Below are 23,712 nucleotides of genomic sequence, written 5' to 3' on the forward strand. Positions count from 1 at the left end.
AATTGCCCTGGGGAGGGGGTGGTAACTGGAACTGCGGGGTCCATGCAGGCCCCGTGCATTGATTTTATTTTTTGCCCCGGGGAGGTGGCAGTCCCTAGGGCTTATAAGCCATAGGAGTGGGGCCTGTGCACCCCCCTTCTTTACATACGTTATCATGCACCTGGGATCTGGCCCACCTGAGGACCTATTAGTAAAGGAGCGTGGAAGTCTGTGATGCTTTTTTTTTTTTTTTTTTTTCTCGTATTGGCGGCTTCCCTCTAAAGCCCCCCAAGAGGTATAGGGGGTCAGGGTATTCCTACCTTGCCTTCTTTTTTTAATTTTAGTGGGGGGGGGGGCACGGCTGAAGCAGAGTCCCAAGATGGCTGCCACCACTTCTTCCTGGTTTGAAGTGTTGCCAGCCAATCAGATTTGAGCACAAGGACTGTTGGATCCGCAGAAGAGCTCTGTCCCTATTTATACAGATTTGGATTTTTCTTAATATTTCTAAAACTACTGAACAGATTGGGGCCAATTTACAAAAGGTCACATTCTTGGCCAACAGTTACATTTCTGCCAAATTTGCTGTCATTCTGTTCAGCAGTTCAGGTGGTAGTCATGTCTAAAATCTCTATGGAAATTAACATGGGGAAAACGTGCTTTAGGACCCCCCCCCCCTCCTGCTTTTTCTCGGCCCCCGCTTGATGAATCATCATGAAACAACTTTCAAGACAGCAGCTGAAGTGATCATCATACTAGTTATGAACATTTCATGAGGATTCATCAAACAACGCTAAAGTAATTGGTAACTGAAAAAAAGCTCTTCCTATAGAAACTAGGTCCTAACTAGAAATACCTACTATACTATATATATGTACTTTAGCGTTTCTTTGCACTAACCTCTGCACATTGATTGATATTTTAAAATCAAATTTATACTGACTCGATGAATTTGCAAATATTTCCTTCTCTAGATGACATATGGTTATATAGTCAAGCTCTGGACTATTTGAGGAAAGTGTCCCTTACCCAAAATATTCCAAAACTAGAGTTTGTAATTAGCCTGCTGAGGCAATTTGTTGAGGCCCATGGGGCGTAAGTCCAGACAAAAAACGAGTAGCAGCCTCATGCCATTAAAGCCTTGATAATGAGGGCTTTAACAAAAAGCACATATAAAAAAAATCAGAAGAAAATAGATCACCAAAAAGACATTAGCTTATATTATATCAGCACTACACCAACAGGCTATAATTGTATTTCCAGCAAGCCAACATCCTTGCTTCAGGATGAAAAGTGAGTTACACAAAGAGTAATACACTGGATAAACATTTACCAGAAACACAAATATATTCTTCGGATTAGGGGGGAACACATCCGAGATTGCCTGTTAGTTATTCAAAGATGATAGGGTCTACAGTTATGCCAATGCAACATTTGTGTTAATCTCTTCTCTCCAGGATTTCTTCAATATTGCATCAGGATTGACAGAGTAATGGCCGAGCTACAGCAGCCGCGTGCTTTTGCGCACACCTGTTGAATGGCATTTCAGTGGTACTATTTTGCTATCGTTGATAGTAGGGGATGTCTTTTTTTTTTTTAAAGGTTTAACACATAGGTCTGTTTTGTTTCCCAGTAGAGGCTTAGTGTAGTTATGGAGTTTAGAATCCACTGTCTTATCTCGTGCTCTGCATGGCTAGGGCACTATGGAATGATATGCAGCCATCCCTAGGGTTGAACGATAGCTCCCAGCCTTCATTAATGCATCAGAAAGGTAAAATGTGGGTCAGGTTTCTGTTGCACACCATTTACATAGAAAAAAAACTTTGGTTTCAAATCATACCCTTCACATACATATCCGAAACTTTCCATGCACAAACTAGTCAAAAAGTAGTACCTTTTTGGAAAGTTTCGTAGAGATTTGTCAAGCAATGCCAAAGTTACCAGCAACACAAAAAAAGCTTTTCGTATGGAAAAGCTGATCTAATTACAAGTATCCAGTGGCAACTGCCACTGGGAGATATATATATATATATATGCATGCACACACATTATATGGTTAACTGAAAGGGAGAATCTGGGTTTTTCATCAGAAACAGGCAAGGTTTAGGTGCTCTGAGCTGAAAGTCTATCCATAAACGACACCAGCCTTTTCTCCCACAGCAAAAATAAATTTGTCAAGCGGATGGATTTATAATCCACAAATGAATATTGCACATCGCATGCCAGACTCACCTCGGGTTGTCGGCAACATGTCTGACAAGCCCTGCCAGGCTGTCACCATCTCTGGATTCTTCTCTAAATCTGCAAAGTTCTTCCACACCCTGATGGCGCCATCATCTTCAGGGCAGACCAAAAGGAGAGCGGTTAGGAGAAAGCAAGGATGGTCAGAGAAGACAAAGACTAACACCACCAGTGTCTTACCCACAAACATGCCTGGCAAATTGAAGTGTACATTATACATATTCCGGGTTTCCTTCAACCCACTTTCAAAGCGCTCGATGTACCACAATGTGTCTGCTTGCACCCAGATGAACTTTTCTAACCATCATCTCGAGGTAAAGTATGCAAAATTTCCCCTCCATATATCCACCTCATCCACATTTTCCTGTCATGTGTTATTTACTGAGCACAATTCCATTTTCTACCCCAACGTCTTTCTGATGTTGCACTGGTGACTGCTTGTCATCAGCAAACGTTCATCTTGTGTGAGTGGCCAGAAAAAAGATATAATATGGGGATTTCTTTTGGGAAGCCATTAAAGTGGTGCACAAATCCTATGACATTACATCAGTGATTGTTAAGCACAGACATAGACACTTCAGATGTAGTGCAGTCTGTCTCTCTTTCTCACCTATTCTGCCCCAGAAGACAAAACTAGGATCCCTTCCTCACCTAACACCACCCATAGAACCATAAGGAAATCAATCAGCAGACCCAGAACCCAAAGATGATTTGGAAGTCTCGGGCTAAACAAAGAGATGGAACCTGAAGCACAAGTTACTACTTGTGTAACGATAAATCTCTAAGAGACATTACTTAATGATAGATTCCTTACCTTAGAATATCCCCAGGCGTCAGACTGGATCCGGAAACATTTGCGTAGCAGTACCCTTGCGCGTCGGTAGGCGTAATCTGCGACTCCGCGTCTGTCGTCGGCGCCGTGATGACGTCGGAGTACTTAGACGCCGCCTCCGCATGCTGACGTCAGTTCTTAGACACAGCTTTTCCACGCCAGAAACGCAGAGCTATGCCAAAAACCAACACTGGTGCCATGAAACTAGGGCCCTAAAAGGGGATGACCTTAACCCTAGATATCGGTTCGCAGAACTGGGAGGATGGGTGGGTCGGTAAGGAATCTATCACTAACTAATGTCTCTTACAGATATATCGTTACACAAGTAGTAACTTGTGCATCTGAAAGAGACGTTAGTGATAGATTCCTTACCTTAGAATAGATACCCCAGCAATACCAATCCCGTGGTGGCGGGTCTGCGAACCAATAATCACACCAGAAAGTCCTGGAGGACGGAACGGCCAAAAAAGCCATCCCTCCGGACTTGACTGTCCAGGCAATAGTGTCTTGCAAACGTGTGCAGCGAGGCCCATGGAGCCGCATGGCAAATGTCCTGCAAGGGCACACCTCGGCCCAAAGCAGTCGTAGTCGCTGTGGCTCGAGTGGAATGAGCCCTCAGCCCAGCAGGGGGTTCCTTCTTTGCCAAGGAGTAACACGCCTGGATACACAAGATAATCCACCGCGAGATGGTCCGCTTGTGCACCGCTTTCCCCTTCTTAGCGCCCACGTAACCAACAAAGAGTTGGTCATCCACCCGGAACTGGCGTGTGCGGTCCAAATAGAACGAGAGCACACGTTTTGGGTCCAGACGGTGGAGCCTCTCTTCCTCTCTCGAGGGATGCGGAGGCGGAAAGAAGGTAGGCAAGGTGATAGATTGCCCAATATGGAAGGCCGTGACTACCTTGGGTAGGAAAGAGGGCCTTGTCCGCAACACAACTTTGTCCGGATGGACTGAAAGGAAAGGAGGTTTACAGGATAGAGCCTGGAGCTCACTCACTCTCCTGGCAGAGGTGATGGCTACCAGGAAGGCTGTCTTCAAAGTGAGAAGGCGAAGAGGACAGTTGTGAAGTGGCTCAAAGGGAGCGCACATCAGAAAAGTTAGAACCAAGTTCAAGTCCCACTGAGGGATCACAAAGGGAACAGGAGGGAACGTATGCGTGATGCCTTTCAGGAATCGATTAACGATAGGGGACTTGAACAAAGAAGGTTAATCAGGCAGCCTCAAAAAGGCTGAAAGAGCAGAAAGGTAGCCCTTGATAGTGCCCAGAGCAGAGCCCTGCTGGGCAAGAGAAAGAATAAAGACAATAACCTCAGAAAGACGGGCATTGAGGGGATCCACAGCCTTTGCTGTGCACCATGCCACAAATCTGTTCCACCTGCAGGCGTATACCGTCTTTGTGGAGGGACGCCTGGCTGCCAGAATGGTGTTACAAACTACAGGAGGCAAGTCAAATGGCCTCAACTGTCGCCGCTCAATCTCCAAGCATAGAGGTGGAGACTGGACAGGTTCGGGTGGAGGACCGTCCCCTGCTGCTGCGACAGAAGGTCCTCCTGAAGAGGCAGACTAACCGGGATATCGACTGACATACTGAGTAGCTCGGGATACCAGTACCTTCGTGCCCAGTCCGGAGCCACAAGGATGACTTGTGCCCGGTCGCGCCTGATCTTCTTCAGCACTCTGGGCAGAAGTGGTATAGGCGGAAAGGCGTACAACAGACCGCAACTCCACTTGCGACGAAAAGCGCCTCCGAGCGATCGCCGCCTTGGAAATTCCAACGCGCAGAACTGATGACATTGCGCGTTCTCTTCGGTGGCGAATAGATCTAACCAAGGCTCTCCCCACTGCAGAAAGAGACCTTGCGACACGTCCGAGTTCAGACGCCATTCGTGATCCATCATGCACCGACGGCTGAGTTCGTCCGCCCTGGCGTTCAGAGAACCTGCCAGGTGTTGAACCACCAGAGTCACGCCCTGATGTTTCAGCCATTGCCAGAGGCGCAGAGCCTCTTGGCAGAGGGTCCACGACCCCACCCCGCCCTGTTTGTTGCAGTACGACATGGCGGTGGTATTGTCCGTGAACACCTGCATTACACTCCCCCGGACAGCGGGGAGGAATGCCTTCAGTGCTAGACGAATCGCCCGCAGCTCCAAAAGGTTGATATGGAGCCGGGACTCCGCCGGAGACCAGAGGCCTCTGATCTCCGCCTATCCCATGTGGCCTCCCCAGCCCTGGAGAGACGCGTCCGTCACAACTACGTGCTCCGGGTGGGGAAGGGAGAGGGATCTGCCGCTGACCCAATCGCGGTCCGTGAGCCACCACTGCAGCTGTCTTGCAGTGCCCTCCGAGATCAGGACATGGTCGGACAGGTTGCCCTGATGCTGGGCCCACTGAAACTTCAGGTCCCATTGCAGAGCCCGCATCCGCCACCGGGCGTGATGCACCAGAAGGATGCAGGAAGCCATCAGCCCCAGAAGCCACAGCGTCAACCTGACCGAAACCCGGGATAAAGGCTGGAAGATTGGAATCAGAGCCTGTATATCCCGAACCCGCTGCTCGGGAGGGTAAACCGAAACTGCGCAGAGTCGAAAACCGCTCCGATGAAAAGGAGCTTCTGAGAGGGGCACAGGTGTGACTTCGGCACATTGATGGAGAACCTCAGCTGGTGCAAGAGGTCTGCCGTCGTCTGGAGGTGGTGGACGACTGTCTGGTCGAGCTCCCCTTCAACAACCAGTCATCTAGGTAGGGGAAAACTGAGACCCCTAACCGGCGCAGATGAGCTGCGACCACCGCCATCACCTTCGTGAACACCCGTGGGGCACTGGTAAGGCCGAAGGGGAGCACGGTAAACTGAAAGTGCTCGAGGCCTACCGTGAACCGCAGGTAACGCCGGTGGGCCGGCAGGACGGGGATATGGAAATAAGCGTCCTGCAAGTCCAACGCTACCATCCAGTCTCCTGAGTCCAGGGCAGCTAAGACCTGAGCCAGAGTCAGCATCTTGAACTTCTCCTTCCGGAGGAAGCCGTTGATGTTCCGTAGGTCCAAGATAGGGCGTAGGCCCCCTTTGCCCTTCTTGGGTACCAGAAAGTAGTGGGAGTAGCAACCACGTCCTACTTCTGGCCCAGGAACGCGCTCAATGGCCCCCTTGGCCAAGAGGGCCGAAACCTCCTCCTGTAGAAGCCGCAAGTGATCCCCCGATAAGCGGTGGTGTTGCGGTGGCATGGCTTGAGGGGTCGTCTCGAAGGGGAGGGAGTAGCCCCATGATCTGCAGCACCCACCTGTCCGAAGTGAAAGTGCTCCAGTGAGAGTGGTGATGGCGAACCCTGCCCCCCACTGGCGTCACATGGGCCGAGAAGCACGGACTAGGAGGGTTTACAAGCGGATGCTGCGGGGGAAGGTGTGGACTGGCCTCGCCGTTGTCCCCGACCGCCTCCATGGCGATTTCCATGGCCGCCACCGCGCTGGATGTTAGTTTGCGGCGAGTGGCTGGCAGCACGTGTGGGGGCGCCCCTTCCTTGGCCACGAAAGGAGCGAAAGGCACCCGTTTGCTGGTGCAGGGCCCGTGGCGGGCCTGGACCAAGTGCCCAAAAGGACGTCCGTCAAGGCCTCATTAAAAGGCAGCAGAGGCTCAGCCGAGCTTGACTGCGGTGTAAGGACCTCAGTGAGGAGGTTAGTCCTCACGGCCGCGACGGGGAGCTCAAGGCCTTAGCAGCCCTCGTCAACACCACACTATATGTTGCGCCCTCCTCCGAAGCCACGGTAGGAGGGGAGACAAAACCAGTGTCTGGAGAGGTGTCCAGGCCACTGGCCTCCTCAAGGTCTCCTGCCCAGTCCTCAGAGGGTCCTCAGACCCCTCCCAATCCTCCTCATCACCCATCTCCTGATACTCAGGGTTGTCAATCAATGGGGCCTGTTCGTAGAAGTGAAAATCTCCAAGCGGCGTCGAAAGCGGCGCCCAGCGGCGCCTTTCCGACGCCGGAACAGGAGCAAAGGAGGCATCGGGCCGGCGCCGCCCGAGAACGGCGCCGGGGGTAACACCAGACGGACCGACACCGGGGGGGTCGTAAGGTTCACCGGTGACGATACAGAGCCCGAAGGAGGTCAAGTGGGGTCCCGCGACACCGGGCCCGAAGGCGCCGGCGGCGCCGGACCTTGCGGCGCCAGGCCCAAAGGCGCCGGCGGTGTCGGGATCGTGGGGCCCTGCGGCGCCGGGCCCGAAGGCGCCGGCGGCGTCGGGGCCAAAGCCCCCGACCCGCTAGGGGCCCCAGACGGGTCTGCTGGGCCCGAAGGCGCCACGGAGCCCGTTGGAGGAGAAAGGGACCTCATGGCCATGAGGAAGCGCTCGATCTCCTCCGGTGTCGCGTCTCGCCCAGGGACCGGAGGGTGTGGGGCGGGTCACGACGCCCGTGACTTCGAAGGAGCCGCGTGGGCGGTGTCACCCGAACCCCCGGCCGCGTCGGGGGGAGTCAGAAGAGCGATGACGTCTCTTCGACTTCTTGTGCTTCTTACCTGACGACTACTTCGACCCGGAGGAGTGGTGCCGACTACCGGAGCTGTGGTGGCTCCGTCCCCGCGACCTGTCCCTCGACCTCCCGTGGGACCAGGACCTCACGCGGCGCGGGGCCGACTACCGGAGTTCGAGTCGCCTGGGGGCGGCTCCCGCCAGGCTTTCGAAGAGAGGGATCGGCAGTCGGGTCGTGGTCGACGCCTAGACAAGTTAGGCACAGGTGGTGAGGATCCGTGACCGACATCGCGAGGTCGCAATCCTCGCAGTGCTTGAAACCAGGCATCCCTGCGGCACCGATCGGAGTCGCAAGACTTCGAGAAATTATCAAAAATGATCCCAAAAAGTTAGTCAAAAATTGACTAGGGTTACTGCTTTTTCCAGATCTGCGCTGGCTGGCGCAGAAAAAAGAAGAACTGACGTCAGCACGCGGAGGCGGCGTCTAAGTCCTCCGACGACGTCATCACGGCCCGACGACGGACGCGGAGCCGCAGACGCCTACCGACGCGCAAGGGTACTGGTACGCAAAAGTTTCCGGATCCAGTCTGACGCCTGGGGATATTCTAAGGTAAGGAATCTATCACTAACGTGTCTCTTTCAGATACTACAGATTCTTGTTGTTTTAGAATCAGAGCAGAAGTTCATAATATCTAACTTGTGGTTACTGAGAGGACAGCGCTCAGCCAAACATTAGGGATTTGGGGTCCTAGATCAGGCTGCGGCAGGTATGCCCCTTAAATGTAGAATTATAAGAGCCCTACAGGAGTTCCTAAAGGATATACCCGCGCTAGTAGGTTGAATTAAGAAGTGGTAAGAGGTGTTAACTGATACAGTCTTTTGTGGTGGGATAATGTGGGTCCTCATCCAGGCACCTTACACTGCATACGGCAGACTTTGGGGGTTCCTGCCATAGGCACTCCGAATTATAGGTATGCGCGGTCGGATTATTGGCTAGTCCTGGAGTAGGGACATGTGGTTTTAACACATGTAAAGTCAATAGCACTTTGTACATCCTGTCAGAACCTACTTGTTCACTCTTTTCCTGAATATTCCCTTGTGATACTTTATTCACCCTCTGATTTCGGAGTCCACAGACAACAGGAGTGCCAACTCCACTACTCCAATGAAAGAGTCAACGGCTACTGATGGCTCGAGAGTCCAAGAGCCTCCTTTCTGTCCTTAACTAGTCAAGAGTGACTGCCTCGTCTGTGCAAGCTGTCAAGTTTTGGTTTTCAGTTTTTGACTCTACTTCGGGGTTAGGCATACCGTCTGACTTCTGCAAAATCCATTCAGCCCCCCCCCCCCCCCAAGGCTTTTGTTTTCTCACCTGTGTTTGAGTTAAGCCTTTATACTAAAACTAAGTTTATGCCTGTAGTAGATTTGTATATCACTATTTAAGTAGCTGCCCTAATCAGCAGACTTCTACACTGACCCCCTAGTACAGAAATCTTCCATACCATCATAAGAAATGTAGTTTCTACCACTGGGAGAAGGTTGTTATTGAGATGCTTACGGGCCAAGTCTGCTCCCTCCAAGAACAGCAGTGGTTGCATGGTTAATCAATGCAATGATTTTCCCAGCAGGGTAGGTGACACAGCGAGTTACCTAGGCTGAATACACCTACATTGGCACATTGAAGTCCGCGGGAGTTTGAACATGAAAGGGAGTTTGCAAAGAAACTGGAGGAAAAGTCGGAGAGATCATCGAATCACTCCTGTCAGAGGTTCACAAGAACTGTCCTGGTGATTAAAGGAAACGTCCTCTGTAGAATTCTCTTCACTTTGGATATCCTAATCACTGTTCTGAAGACTGCTTTTTTAATTATCTTTGAAATGTTTATGATAAATTTCATAATATTGCCTCAAGTGAACTGTTTTATGAATGGAAGAGTGCTCAAAGATATTAATTTCAAAGTAATACCTCAGAATGGGTATTGGTCTTTACGGCCTTCCTGAATGATAAACGGCTGCTTACACACAGCACTTCATCACAAAGTTTTTAAAGCGCTGCAATACCAGCCTTTGGCTCGGGGCCTTTAACGCTGGAGGGGGCCTTTAATAGCTTTTTCTACGTCGGGCTATAAGGCTATATTAGAATATTGGAACGTTGGAAGCGCCATTGAAAACAATGGAGTGCTCCGGGCTTATAATGGCTGGTAAAGCCCGGAGCTCCAACATTCCAATGTTTCTTTGTTCACAGCTCTGGCTGTGAACAAAGGTTTCAGGGAGCCTGAGGGGATTTCAATCCTCTTGCGCTCCCTGAAGGGTTTGTTTTATTTGTTAGAACATTCTGCCCTCTAGTGGCAGAATGTTCTTATAGCCCTTCGTAGCATGGCTATACCGGCTTTTAAAGTCCAGCTGCCTTGTTACAGGCCCTCGCCGAACGCTGCAGCAGGCCTTTAATAGCCGGTAAAGCCCGCCACGGTGTGCTATAAGGCTATATATTATGACAATTTATTGGTGCTCAGTAGATCGACCTCTGAGGACGAAAGGATGCATGGGCCTGCTGGGATACAACCTGTGGCCTTCAGGTTACCCACATATTTCTGCTGTGAATAGACTTACCTACTGAGCTGTCTTACTGTGTTACACTATGCGGTACCCTAGCCAGCTCCAGCACAGTTTTCATTGGAGAGTCTAAGATAAACTGGAGTTCAGCCAACCTTTGCAGTCCTAGTATCCAGTGAGAAGAATACTAGGCTGTATCGCAGTTGAAAGTGCAAAGTGCTCCCTACAATCAACAGGATAGGGAGAAAAAGCCTGGCAGAACCAAAGTTCGGACCTGTATTCTGGGTGACACAGCGCACTAGCAGGTGATTACACTGCAATTAGGTTATATTCTGGGACCATGGAGTAGGTCTCGGCAATTATTTAGCCTTGAGGTGGCGTTCTGGTGCTCCGGAGTAGGCAGCGGTGGCTGTAATACCCAGAATAGAAACCTTATGCAGAACACGATTATCAAATCAGGCAAAAACTGGGAATTCTCGGCATCCATCTCCAGAGGTTGTAATCAGTGGCGGACACCAATGTGTATAACGTCCCATACTTTATGTTGGATATCAGACACTGACGATTAGACCATAAATTACAGGGTTAGAGTGCACTATACAGGTTAAATCGCCAAAAGTAAGCGGACATTAGCAGTGCCATGTACTTTTAGGCAACAGTACTAAGAACATGTGAAACGGTACTGAATTTGCCCGAAAATGACCTTCCATATCTCCGCCGTTCATATTCGCTCTCAGAGCCCGGATCAAAGTGAGACAAGATGCATGCTGGGATGGGACCCGACTCCTCCCGCCGTAGCCCATCCACCATCTTTTTGAGGCCCCCATCTCCTCGGCCGGATCTCACACACTGACGCCACATTGTGCTTCTTTCTCACTGCTTCTTTTAATGAAACTTCTTCTCCCCCGGCGTCGGCCAGAACGGAAGAAAACAGTTATCAATAGCTCTCCAGCAGAATATAGGCAGAGGTCCTTTCACACGTGCCCAGCCTGCCTCTATCCTCGCTCGCCGCCCTCACCCGCCTCCCGGCAGGCTTCCTAATGAAGAGGCCTGGCGCTTTCAAGCAGCTTTGTGGAAGGCAGGAGAAACGCTGGAATATAGTGCCGGGCTTGTGCGCGGGTTGAAGACAATTAGGAAATCCAGATTTATACGCTGCACGACCCCTCGAGATGTGTGGAAACCCTGGGATAATAGCTTCAGGAAGACCATGGCGGATTGGCCCTGAAAGCAACCGAATAAGCGATAATGAGGCAGCATTTCCTTGTACGGCCAGCACTGCTGTGTGTATCCCCTGTAGCACACGGGCACTTATCAGCTGGGGGTTTGATCGAAATTACGCGAGGCAAAAGCCCTAGAATGGACCAGGGTACCCCGGAAACTTGCATACAATTCATTATATATATTGTTTTGTTTTGAACACAAATGAGTAAATAGTAGATTTATATAGCGCGGCGTATCACCCGTTATGGAATCCAGCCAGGAGCTGTCCATGAGAACGGGGAGATAAAATGATCTGCGTGGAGCCGACTCCGAGACTCGAACCCGGATTCCCAGCTCTGGCCGCAGTGTCATATCAAAACCTGCAACACACTGTGTTCCTTCTTCAACTGGCAACACAATAACCTTTTTAGGTTTCGCCTGGCAGACAGTGCAAGCTGTCCGTTGGCGAAAAGTCCTATTGTCAGTATATCGTTAACTTAGAGCCCACCCATTGCTTATCACTGATTGACTTTGTCACTCATTTGCTTGCTTTTCATTTTATCTTGTGTGTTCTTCTTTCCTTCCTCTTCTTGTGATGTCCCTCTCCTGGAGCATGAACGTATTACATGTGTCCTCCCACTGCTTAATTTTCCAAACTCCATTTTTTTTAAACACTCCCTAAAAGTGCATCTGTTTTGCAGCTGTCTCTTGCGCACACCTCTTGACCCTTATGCGGCTGTGTTGCTCTCTGTCAACCATGTGCTTCCCCCATGCCCTCTCCATTATGTGCTTGCTTGAGTGTACCCCTCTAACGATTTGTGTTGCTTTCTCACCTTCGTGCTTCTCCCCCAGGTCCTCATTGCTTCCTCACCTGTGTGCCTTCCTTTACCCCTCCAGCGCTCAGTATTTAACTCTCTACACACTCTTCCCGCCCTCTCCACCCACGCCCTCCATGTTACTTAACATATCTTACCACCCCCTTTAATAACAAATAAAAACACTGTTGTAAAACTTTTTCTTTTTACTTACCGGTCCAACACTGATTGGTAAGCAAAAAGAAAAAAAAAGCGACAACATCATTGTGTAGGCTTATGCACGTGTGGCATGCACGCTTACAAAATAACATGGCTGGCAGCATCTTAGTTTTTCTTTTCTTCTGTAGCCATGCTGTACAGCATCAGGGTTGCCAAAAATCATTGGCAAATATAACACAGGTCCCCAAACAGAGAATTTGGCTTTGCCAATGCTTGCTAACTTACTGGTGTGTATCACTTCTGTATGTAAGGTCATGACTGTGCTGTGAAGTACACCGAGGCCACAGATTTGTAGAGAAAAGGGAAAAATCACAGCTTACCAGTGGCACTAAGTAGTAGAGAGCAGTCATGCCCGTTCAGATATTCCAATGCCGTGATCCGGGTGTAGCGTGGGTTTCCATTGTGGAAGTGGTCCAGTTTCTCTCCCTTCTTCCAGTCCCAAAAGCTGCATCCAATGGCAGAAAAAAAGGGATGAAAAATTAGAAGACCTGTGATAAGACACAAATTGCACTGTAAAGGAATGCAAATGCTAGGACAGCCTAGGTTTTTTCAAAGCTGTTGTATGAAAATCCACACCCCCATAAGCAATTAACCCGTTCTCTAATAAAAATGCTTTAAAAAAATCATGAGTACGTTTGGAGAAATGGTCGAGGTAGTCCTTCTTATATATATTTACATCAATGATTCACCAAAGAAAAGTTATTTCTGAATTAATCAATTCAACATATTTAATCACCAAATATAGAAAAAATGTTACACAATGCTCTTAATGTTCAGGGCATCCGTATTGATCCATATGTCACCTTTTAAAGCCTCATTGCATTATCCAAAATAAAGCATACGATCAATACTTTTGTTACACAAAGCATTAATACAGGTCTACTTTCGATACATTTTGATATTTACAGTGCTCTCAGTGAAAAGAGGAAAGTTTTAGGGGGAATGGGGGTGATTGGGTGGGTGGGGGACTGGGTAAAGGTGGTGTGACATGAACACGGCCTCATGTTATATACAGTTGAACCTTTACAGCCTAAATTCGGTCAAAAGTTCCCTATAATCATCACACACAGGTCATTAAAACTTTTTTGCCAGTCACCAAATAGCGGAGGAGGAGAATGAAAACCGGTTGACTATTCAGCAATCTATTACGGCAGATCTTTTGACACCGTAAAGCAACTTCACCATTAAGAATGAAGACACATGGACCACTTGGTAAGAGGACTTTTGACCGAATTTAGGCTGTAAAGGTTCAACTGTATACAACATGAGACGGTGTTCATGTCACACCGCCTTTACCCAGTCCCCCTCCACCCACCCAATCACCCCCATAATGACAAACAATTGACAAATCTAGTAGGTCTTGCGAAAAAAATGCAATTACATGGCCGTTGCTCACCAAGCAAGCACACGGCTACAAAATGGTGCAGTGCTGTTTATTTCTTTTATTCATCTAGCTAAGATGGCTTAAGTGGCTAAATACAAAAAGGTAATTTATTTGTGTGAAAGTGCTTTCCAGATAGCAAAGCGGTCCAGAAGCAATTGACAGCTGCGAGGCCCTTCTAAAAATGAAAATAATAAAACAACATGAAAATGACTGCAAAGGATGGGGAAATAAGGGGGGGGGCAGGTTTGGAAGGAGACGCAGTAATGGGAACAGAACAAATGGCAGCTGCTGGGCCCACCAAAAAGTTTAAATAAGAAAACAAATATGCGAATGATCACCAACGGTGGGGAACACATAGGCAGAGAGGTAGATGGTGAAGGAAGCAGCAGTGCGTGTGTAAGGGGTTTGCGGGTATTGGGATGGTAAGCCGCACACAAGAGAAATAGCAAGAAAAAACATGCACTCTCTTGCAGTGCTTAATGAAAATCCCAAAAATAGTGCACCAAATGTGAGCAGAGGAAGAATACAAGGCAACCAATTAAAAGTATGGTAACAAGGTCGTTGGGTTAGGAATTCTACCTTCCTGGTGCACAGTTATGTTACCCTGTCTAGAGTTGCTAACTGCGTGTATCTTGTTGATTTTAGACCCTAGCTTCATACTAACATGTGTGCATGGAGGCCTCGGTCTCTCCTTTGACATGAGTGAGGTCTGGACTTCTCCTGAGACTTAGAAGGGCGCAAAAAACCTGCCTTTATTTCATGACAGAGGACTAATGTCCTTTTCATGGGTTTACCATGTAGACCTGTGGTAGGAGAGTATTGCGTACTGTGAATGCACAGTTGTGACCAGACCTTTAAACTGAATATATGACGTTATCCCGCGGGATAACATCCCGCATACCATTAGTCCGCATTTTTGATAACGCAAAACCAAAACAACGAAATACCATTATCCCGCAAACATTTACTCCCAATATGCCTTTACCACGCATGCCATCACAACACAAAGGCATGCGTGGTGAAGGCATATACTTTGTAAAAGTACAACATATATATATATATATATATATAAATAAATATATTTTACAAAATTTAAAAATTATTTATAATTATATTTGTTTATAAATATATATTTAATACGTATATTTATATATATATATATATATATATTTATTTATATTTATATATTTTTTTAATTACCCTATAAACCCGAAAAAAATAACCAACCCCGGTCCCTTAAAATACCCCTGCACCCCAAAATCATAACCCACCCTTACTCCTTAAAATACCCCAGCACCCTTAAACAATAACCCATCCTGACCCATACCCCTGTACCCCAAAACCCAAACCTACCCCTGAACCCCAAAAATACCTGTGTACCCCAAAAACCAAACCCACCCCTGAACCCTAAAATACCCCTGTACCCCAAAACCCAAACCTAGCCCTGAACCTTAAAAATATCCCTGTAACCCAAAACTCAAACCTATCCCGGAACCCTAAAAATACCCCTGTACCCCAAAACGTTCCCTGAACCCTAAAAATACCCCTGTAACCCAAAACCCAAACCTATCCCTGAACCCTAAAAATACCCCTCTACCCCAAACCCAGCCCTGAACCCTAAAAATACCCCTGTACCCCCAAACCTATCCCTGAACCCTAAAAATACCCCTGTACCCCCAAACCCAGCCCTGAACCCTAAAAATACCCCTGTACCCCAAACCTAGCCCTGAACCCTAAAAATACCCATGTACCCCTAAACCCAAACCTATCCCTGAACCCTAATACCCCTGTACCCCAAAACCCTTACCTATTCCTGAACCCTAAAATACCCCTGTACCCCAAAACCCAAACCTTACCCTAAAAATACCCCTGTACCCCTAAAACATATACCTAAAACATATACCCAAACACACCCTTAAAATACTCTTGAATCCTGTACCCCAAACCTATCCCTGAACCCTAAAAATACCCCTGTACCCCTAAAACATATACCCCAACACCCCCAAACACACCCTTAAAATACCCCTGTACCCCTAAAACATATACCCCAACACCCCCAAACACACCCTTAAAATACTCTTGAACCCCTAAGACCCCAACACCCCTAAACTAAAACCATATACTTACCTTACACTTAAATATTAAAAACATATGCTTTTACCAATCATGCTTTTACAACGAAATTCGTTGTAAAAGCATGCGTGGTAAAAGCATATAAGATATAATGGCATGCGTTTTAAAATTTTGCGGACTGATGGTACTTTCGTTAGACTGGTATGCGGACTGAAGGTATGCGGAATGAAAGTTGCGGTATGAAGGTGATGAACCCTTTAAACCTGCGTCAGTGGTGTGGAGGCATGCTGGCCCACAAGTATGAAGTTATGGTTTTAAGTGCTAGCCAATATTCTATAGCTAATGTCCTAAGAATATTTTATGCATGTTTGTGGTCTGTGTGGCAGGTACATCCTTTGTGTGTATGAGTAACCCACAGCAACGGAGAAATGTGGGTTTGATTTTCGAAGATCCTGGTCTGATTCTGTGCACAAGATGGAGCTGAGGTTGTTTTCCCATAGAGCGGAAATGCATTGCTGACATTACTGAAGCTGAATTCAATTAAGTCTTTTGCTGAGAAGAGCTGTTCATTAGACTTTTTGTCGCACTGCCATTTGGTAAATGGAGGGAGTGAGGAATCAGAGTGGATTGTCTGCTGTTAAAGTAAAAGGAAGCCCTTTGGGTAAGGCCAGCCTTTTGTCTCTTCCCTGAACAATTCTCACTATGGCTGTTGATAGACAGGTGCAGAAAGCTCACACCTCTTTGTGACTCTGTGGTAGGTGCTCCAGGCTGGAGTATCAGTACATACAAAGGCTGTGTCTGGTGTGAAAAACAATATTTAGAATTGAATATGGACATCATTTTGTAGCAGTTTGAGGATTCATGTGGGATCGAATATGCTTGCTATTTTTCATGATTTTAGTAGGCAGAGAAGCCATGATGCTAAGGGGTTGTACATTTACACATTTTCTAGAAGTCCAACCTTGCTTTTTAAACTGGCAAGTGAAAGAGGTATTTTTGGAGAAAAATGACGGTAATATTATATTCATGTACAATATCTTCTCCTCAAGGATGTACATTGGTCCCTCTGGGGGTGCAGGAGGTGGAGGGGGGGGGGGAGAACTGCTACCTGCGCATTAGATACGTTTTTGATGAGATTAACAAGATTCAAGCTATCCTGGCTGATGAGTGGTGAAACCCCGAAACCGGTCCTAGGATGCTTGTTTCTGGTCCAGGGAGGACCTGGCCTGGCAGTTCGGGCTGGACTGTTTCAACTGGGAACAGGGTCAAGATTCATTTGCATATGGCTGGGTCTAAACTAAAATGGCATGGCATGCAAAAAAAGATGGATTTTACCCAGATCTGTGACTGGGGGTGAATGTTCGATTGATTCAGCATTCCGTCCATGATCTGTTCTTTTGGTCACATGATTAAGCTTCACTGAATTTTATTGAGATAAATCCTACAGATACAGATCACAATGTCAATGTTTTATAGCACCATGCTTCAACTCACCACCTTTTTCTAGTGAAGAGTCCTGGTCAGTTGAAAATTACAATTGTCTTTGATTCTTTTGTGTGCTGAATACTTTTTGGCATTCAACTGTAGCTGGATGTGTTGTGTTCTATTTTTATGTATGTATTTTATTTATTTTTTTAATTTTTTGAAAACCTTTATTGTGCATCAATAGCATACATATACGGGCCTACAACCACCTGGCCGGCCTCGACAGCAATTTATAGCACATCCGTTAGCAATAAAGCAACTCAGCAGTCCCCCCAGCACGAGATACAACAGTTTTACCAAATTAGGACTTCAGTTTGACGCGACCACTGAGTTACAGGATTAGGTAAGGTTATTTTTTAATATTATGAAAATAAAAGGATCAGACATAATGCAATCTACCGAGGATCTAGGGTGAGCAATGCACGCAACAATGTATCACAGGACGGGAGAACATAAACTAGGTGTCCGAGCTGAAATACACTCATCAGGATGTAAAGCACGCATTCAATTTCGGGCTAGTCACCGCCCACCCCGTAGACGTGAGGCTACTGTAGTAATGACTACAAAAAAAGGAAAAAACAGCTATCAAAAGCGCAAAAGGCGCAATGTCTAACCGTCATGCTGACCCAGAAAAAGAAAAGAGAAAAAAGAGGAAGAAAAGGAGAAGGGAAGAGACAAATAGAGGCCCATGGAAACTGAAAAAATAAAAAAGAACAAGAAAAAACCCCTCCCCAAACCCCCCACCCTGCACCCCTGCAGAGGCCACGGCCTATCCCCCCCAAGCAGCGTGCCTGTCGCCCATGAGAGTACCCGAAATTTAGTATCAGAGAAGAGAAAAAGAAAGTTTTATATATAAAACTGGAGGAGGGCCATTCGTACTGGCTCCCGGTCACCCCGTCCCGTAAAATTCACTCCTCCCCAAGATTCATAATGCACCACATTAAGCAAACGAATCAAGCAGTAAAGGGGAGAATTAGTAACGTACAGCGCTAATAAATGTATCTGGAAAGCGCGTTCCCCCCCCACCTCCGCCAGCCACCTAAATGTCAACATTTAAGAAAACTGCTTATCCTTGGCCAGTCCTCGCTAGTCCCCTGAGGCATGTCTGCCAAGTAATCCCCTCACCCGCCGACACAAAGGAACCAAGTGTCCAAGCGAGGCCAGAGAGCGACATGAGCGTACAAAATGGATGCCACGGGCCATCAACAGAGTCATCCGCAAATACGGCCATCTTCTCCAATGCAGTCCCAGAACACCTACCCCACATCAAGGATGTAAAGACAGGGGTGGAAGAAGCAGGGACAGGATCCAATCGTTGCCGTGACAAAGCAGAGGACATCAATAATGTTACAGAGCGCGAAGCCACCATCATCTGCTGCGAAAGGGAACCATCAGCATAGTCTGAATCCCCGGCTAGTTGTCGACAATTCACAGCATAGTCCAATGTCATCACCACCCCCCCGCACGAAAGGGCGGCCACAGCACCCTCATCGGAGACAGGCTGGGAGGGATCCTCGTGTGCCATGGGGTCGCCCGACCGTAAGTGCCCAGCATGAACGTAACACCATCCAGCTTCCTCCCCAGCTCACGGACGCCGTGATCCCAGGCAGATCGAAAGGCACCAATAGCAGCAAGGATGTCGCCACAAGAAAACGCAAGCCCTTCCTCTCGTACCTCAGCACCATTGGGCTGTACACATTCCCCCTTTTGCTGTGCATCAATAGTAGGGACGGCAGCCTCCATCACTTCTCGGCGGCCCCTCGGAGTATCCGTCACAATTGGGGACAGGGAATCGGCCTTAGGCGAGTCCAACACAGTGCGGTCACTATCCGAGTCGCAGGGACAGTGTATACAGATCGCCCAAGGAGCGGTGTCCTGCAGTGTTCTTCGTCGCTCTATTCCCACGCCAGCACAAAATTCGGGAACTGCCCGCGAAAACCGGGCCGAATTCCGAATCGTGTCGAGGCACCACCGTCTGTGTTCCACATAAAGACAAGGGTTCCACCAGGTCACCGCTTCGGGGGTATTCCACAGCCACGTGCTTGGCAATCAGGACATCTGTGACAAAAATCGGGCGGGTGGACAGTAGGCTCCAGCAGACCGACGCCGCGCCGGCGGAGATGGCCGCTGTTGTTGTCTTAGTGTCCGGCCATGTTATGCTGCAGATGCCCCGGTTGTAGAGTCTTTCAGGCCGCTGAATGTCGTCGCAGATTTCTCCAGCTATGGGGCCGGCAGGGAGCCCGGGATCGCGCTATCAGTTTCAGCGCACATTCCCAAACTTCAAAAAAAGGCACAATTGCAGGATGGTGAGCAGGATAGTCGTGCGGGGCTCGGAGGTTCACGGAGCCGGGAGCCTACGCGTCCGTCCCGATTGCCATCTTGGCTCCTCCTCCTATGTATGTATTTTTAATAGATGGTGCATGAGGTGTCAGGATGTTACCCATGTGCTCTTCATTTGTGCGGCTCTTTTATTGTTTCGAAGTAAGTGAATGAGGCCAATCTGCCTACAATTATCCATTTTGTCGGCCTCCGCATTTATAGACGCAATTTATAATCCACCAAATGAAATGTTCTGTCCTAGGATTTTTAACTTTTTAAAATGTTTTTTAGATTTGTATTAAAATACCACTCGGATGTTTTTGACTATTATATGATTTTATCTGACGTTTTACAAGATTACATGTATTAGCATTTCATATTTTATTGTTCGAAAATGTAGGTCTTATTTTGTGTCCTTTTTATGTGGATCTCATTCGAGTTCCAACATCATAAATAAACTGAACTGAACTGACGTGTCAGGAAATGCTTCTAAAGAAAAGTAAGCACAGGAGTACTGGACTGAGCTCCACACGACGATCCCAGGGACTAGAGCTAAGGGCGAAGTTTCTTCAGGGGAAATGGCAGCAGAGAACAGCCCAACATTGGACCAGGCAAATAGGCTAAAGGTATGAACTCGAATCAATCCAAACGTTTAGGAAAAGTACAACAGCACTGCTAGTTTGTTTGGTTATTGCTTCTGTGGCTTGTACTGTTTGTGGCTAAAATACTGTCAATGAAGGTGCACCCAAATGTAATCTGGGTAGGAGATGGAGGGGGGAATTTACAGATAAATGGTTAAGCAGGTAGGAATGGCAGGAGAGCAGAAAAAAAAGAAAATGAGTAAAAGTGTACATCCATGAGATAGAGCAAGCTGGGCCTAACAGTAGTGCAAGAGAGGGGACCATAGGCAGGAGCGACAGGTCCCCGAGCAAAGGGAAAGATAAATGTGTTTGAAAAGAGATCCTCTGATCTACTCGCCTCAGCCCTTAATGGACCCCTTTGAGTGTTGAATGAAGGTTTGTTGAACGCAAGGAGATGTTTGGGTATATCATACCTTTCTGTAGGAAATTGGGCTATTCATTGAGGAGGCTGAATCCCCACCTCAAGTAATCACATTCCTTGTTAGGGTGAACCACTATAGTCACTAAATAAACCAGAGCTCAATCCACTGACAGCTATGGCACAGACCAGACAGGATTAACTTGGAGACAATGTGTACAGTATTTATGCAGTACTAAATCAGTATTAAAGTCAAACTTCAAAACAATAACAGGCTCAAAATAAATGTAATAAACAAAATGATACTAAATTGGCAGAAATCCAACAAGGGGAACAAGAGATATACATTTTAAGAATTTTGAGCAGAAGTAGTGCCAAGAAACACAAAGTGATAATGATAGTCAATGGTAGAACAGGTCACAATTTGACGCTGAACACGATGAAGCATCAGTCAGATACACTGACCAGGTTCGCCCTGGTCAAAGATTTTACCTTCTGACTTTAGTCCTTAAAGTTCCAAGCCACCAAAAGAGTACACTTCTAAACCCACCCTTTGCCAGGACCTCAGGAGAGGTATTTAGAGACTCACTGGGTGGAAAGCAGAGGCCAACGGGGGGCTCAGACCACGTCCAGTTGCCACAGGTCAGCTGGGCAGTTGCAAGAGAAGGCCTCCTGTAGCTTATTGTTTTCCTGTAGTTTTCCTGTAGCTTGAAGAGGTCAGACGTATGACCCTTGAAGTCTACTTCTTTATCCTGGATACGAAAAGGACATCAGGTCCAGTGTTCTAGGCTTTTCCGACATCAGGTTCAGTTCTTTTCCGAGCTTTCTTAGGTCTAGATGTAATCTGAAGTGGGTGCCTGGATATGTCACATTTATGCCTGGCACAAGTTAGTGGGTGAGAATGACCACTGGGAACGCCTAACCAATGGGATAAAGGTTCCCAGGGCTAATCCTGCACATGTTGGACATTTCCAAGAAAACCAAAGTCTTCGGCCACACTAAATTTGAACCCGAGAGCTGTGTATGCGGTGTACTGCGGTAAACCTAAATTCCTCCAACATCTAACATTAAAATCCAGTTTTAGGCAGTCCCTTAAACCCTATCCCCCCACCCCACGGCCACCAAACTCCAAAACAGATGTCTGCTAGAACAAAGCTGAGCTTTTCTTCAACCTGACAGTGGATACATACACATAGTTTTGGCATTTCTGTTTCCTTCCTTTGAAGTGTACCCCAAATATCATATGAAAACCCTAGCAGACCGGTCAAACAGGTCTTGACACTCAAGCAAGCTCTGTCGTTGTGGTGACAACAAGAGGCCCACTATGACGGAGGCCGGTATGAAGGATACAGGCCTGATTGTGACAGACTAGCCTCTTTGAAGTTCATCAGGTCCTTGAGCTCAGTCCACAGGCCATTCTGTCAAGGGCACACCAACTTCTTTCCATCCCCAAGGCCTTTTGCATCTGTCCTGGGTGCAAGTTCACACCTCATTCATGTCCACTGAAATGCTAACTACTGGCTGGCAGAAGGGGAGAGCAAAATGTAAATTTAGTTTCAAACAACTTCAGCTAGGGTAAGGGTGACTTTTTAAAAGTCATCTTTCCAAAATAGTCATTACAAGGATTATGTTACTTAACCTGTAAGCATCTGTTCTTGGCATGTAGAGCTGTAGATTCACATGCTTTGCATACTCCTGCCAAGTAGTGTTGGGCCCGGATGTTTGCAAGTTGTTTTTTTTCAAAGAAGTCTTTTCCAGTCATGAGGTAAGGGGACTCCTCCTTTCAGTGATAGTGCACATGGGCATCAACTCCACCCATTGTTAGATTGTTGTCCCGCAAGAGGACGAGAATGGATTAAGTGTAGTACAGAGCTGTCCATGCGTATGTAATGTAAATAATAAGAACTGCAACAACCATAAGGGCCTGGGGAGGAGGGAGGGCGCATGTGAAGAACAGATGATTACAGGGTAAGTTACATAATCTGTTCGAGGCATGTGTACTGTAGATACACATTCTTTGCATAAATTGTATAGCAGTATCCTCCCAAAGCGGTGGCTAAACAGTGGGAGTTGCAGTTCTTTGAAAAAGTGTTTCAACACTGCTTGTCCTACATTAGCTTGTTGACGTGCTAATAAATCCACACAATAATGTTTGGTAAATGTGTGTGGTGTACACCATGCAGCTGCCTTACATATGTCCGCTAAGGGAATGTTACCTAAAAAGGCCATAGTTGCCCCTATTTTGCGTGTAGAATATGCTTTAGGAGGTAAAGTTAAAGTCCTTTTAGCTTTAACATAGCATGTTTGAATACATTTAACAATCCATCTAGAAATACCGGATTTAGCGATAGGAATTCCTTTACGAGGTGGAGCAAATGCAACACACGTTTTTTTTGTTTTGCAAGATTCTTTTGTTCTATCAATATAGTATAATAGTGCTCTTTTTACATCAAGTGTGTGTAGAGCCCTTTCAGCTACCCAAGGTTGAGGGAAGGACACAGGTAAGCCAAATGATTTGTTAATATTAAAAGCAGAAATCACTTTTGGAAGGAATTTTGGGTTTGTACGAAGAACCACTCTATCTTTAGGACGTTGAAAAAAAGGTTCTTCTAGGTTAATTTCTGTAGCTCACCAACACGCCTTAATGAAGTAACAGCAATTAGGAAGGCAACCTTCCAAGAAAGAAATTGTAATTAACAATTATGTAATGGCTCAAACCGTGGACCCATGATCCTTGTGAGAACAATGTTAAGGTTCCAGACAGGTGCAGGTGGTACTCTTGGCTTGGTGGTATTGTTCTTTTAAGGCCTTCCATGAAAGCGTTAACTACTGGAAAACTGAATAAGGATAAATGTTGTCTGTTTTGCAGATATGCAGCTACTGCTGCAAGGTGTAGTTGAATAGATGTGTAGGCTAAGCCAACTCGCTGCAAATGCAAAAGATAGCAAATAATGCTTTGTATAGATGCATCTAGAGGATCAATTATGTTATTATTACAATATGTAACACACCTTTTCCAACATGCTCTAGTGGTAGGTTGTCTTGCTTCCTTAAGAACTGGCATACAATCTGGTGGTAGATTTAGGTATCCGAACTCTATGACTTCAAGAGCTAGATCACTAGGTTGAGCTCCTTCGGGATTGGATGTCTGATTTCTCTA

General features: G+C 47.0%; 1 protein-coding gene across 3 annotated transcripts in view; it reads right to left on the minus strand.

Moving 5' to 3' along the window:
* RPTOR (regulatory associated protein of MTOR complex 1) overlaps positions 1 to 23,712 on the minus strand; it is a 2,217,374-nt gene that overhangs the window by 366,502 nt on the left and 1,827,160 nt on the right. For all 3 annotated transcript variants that reach the window (XM_086931040.1, XM_086931039.1, XM_086931041.1), the window contains 2 exons: positions 12,613 to 12,737; positions 2,209 to 2,313 (listed from right to left, as the gene is read on the minus strand). In XM_086931040.1, the coding sequence (XP_086787166.1) occupies positions 2,209 to 2,313; positions 12,613 to 12,737 (230 nt within the window). The remainder of the gene's footprint in view (positions 1 to 2,208; positions 2,314 to 12,612; positions 12,738 to 23,712) is intronic.

Source organism: Lissotriton vulgaris, chromosome 7 (genome assembly GCF_964263255.1).
Source record: "Lissotriton vulgaris chromosome 7, aLisVul1.2, whole genome shotgun sequence".
NCBI lineage: Eukaryota > Metazoa > Chordata > Amphibia > Caudata > Salamandridae > Lissotriton > Lissotriton vulgaris.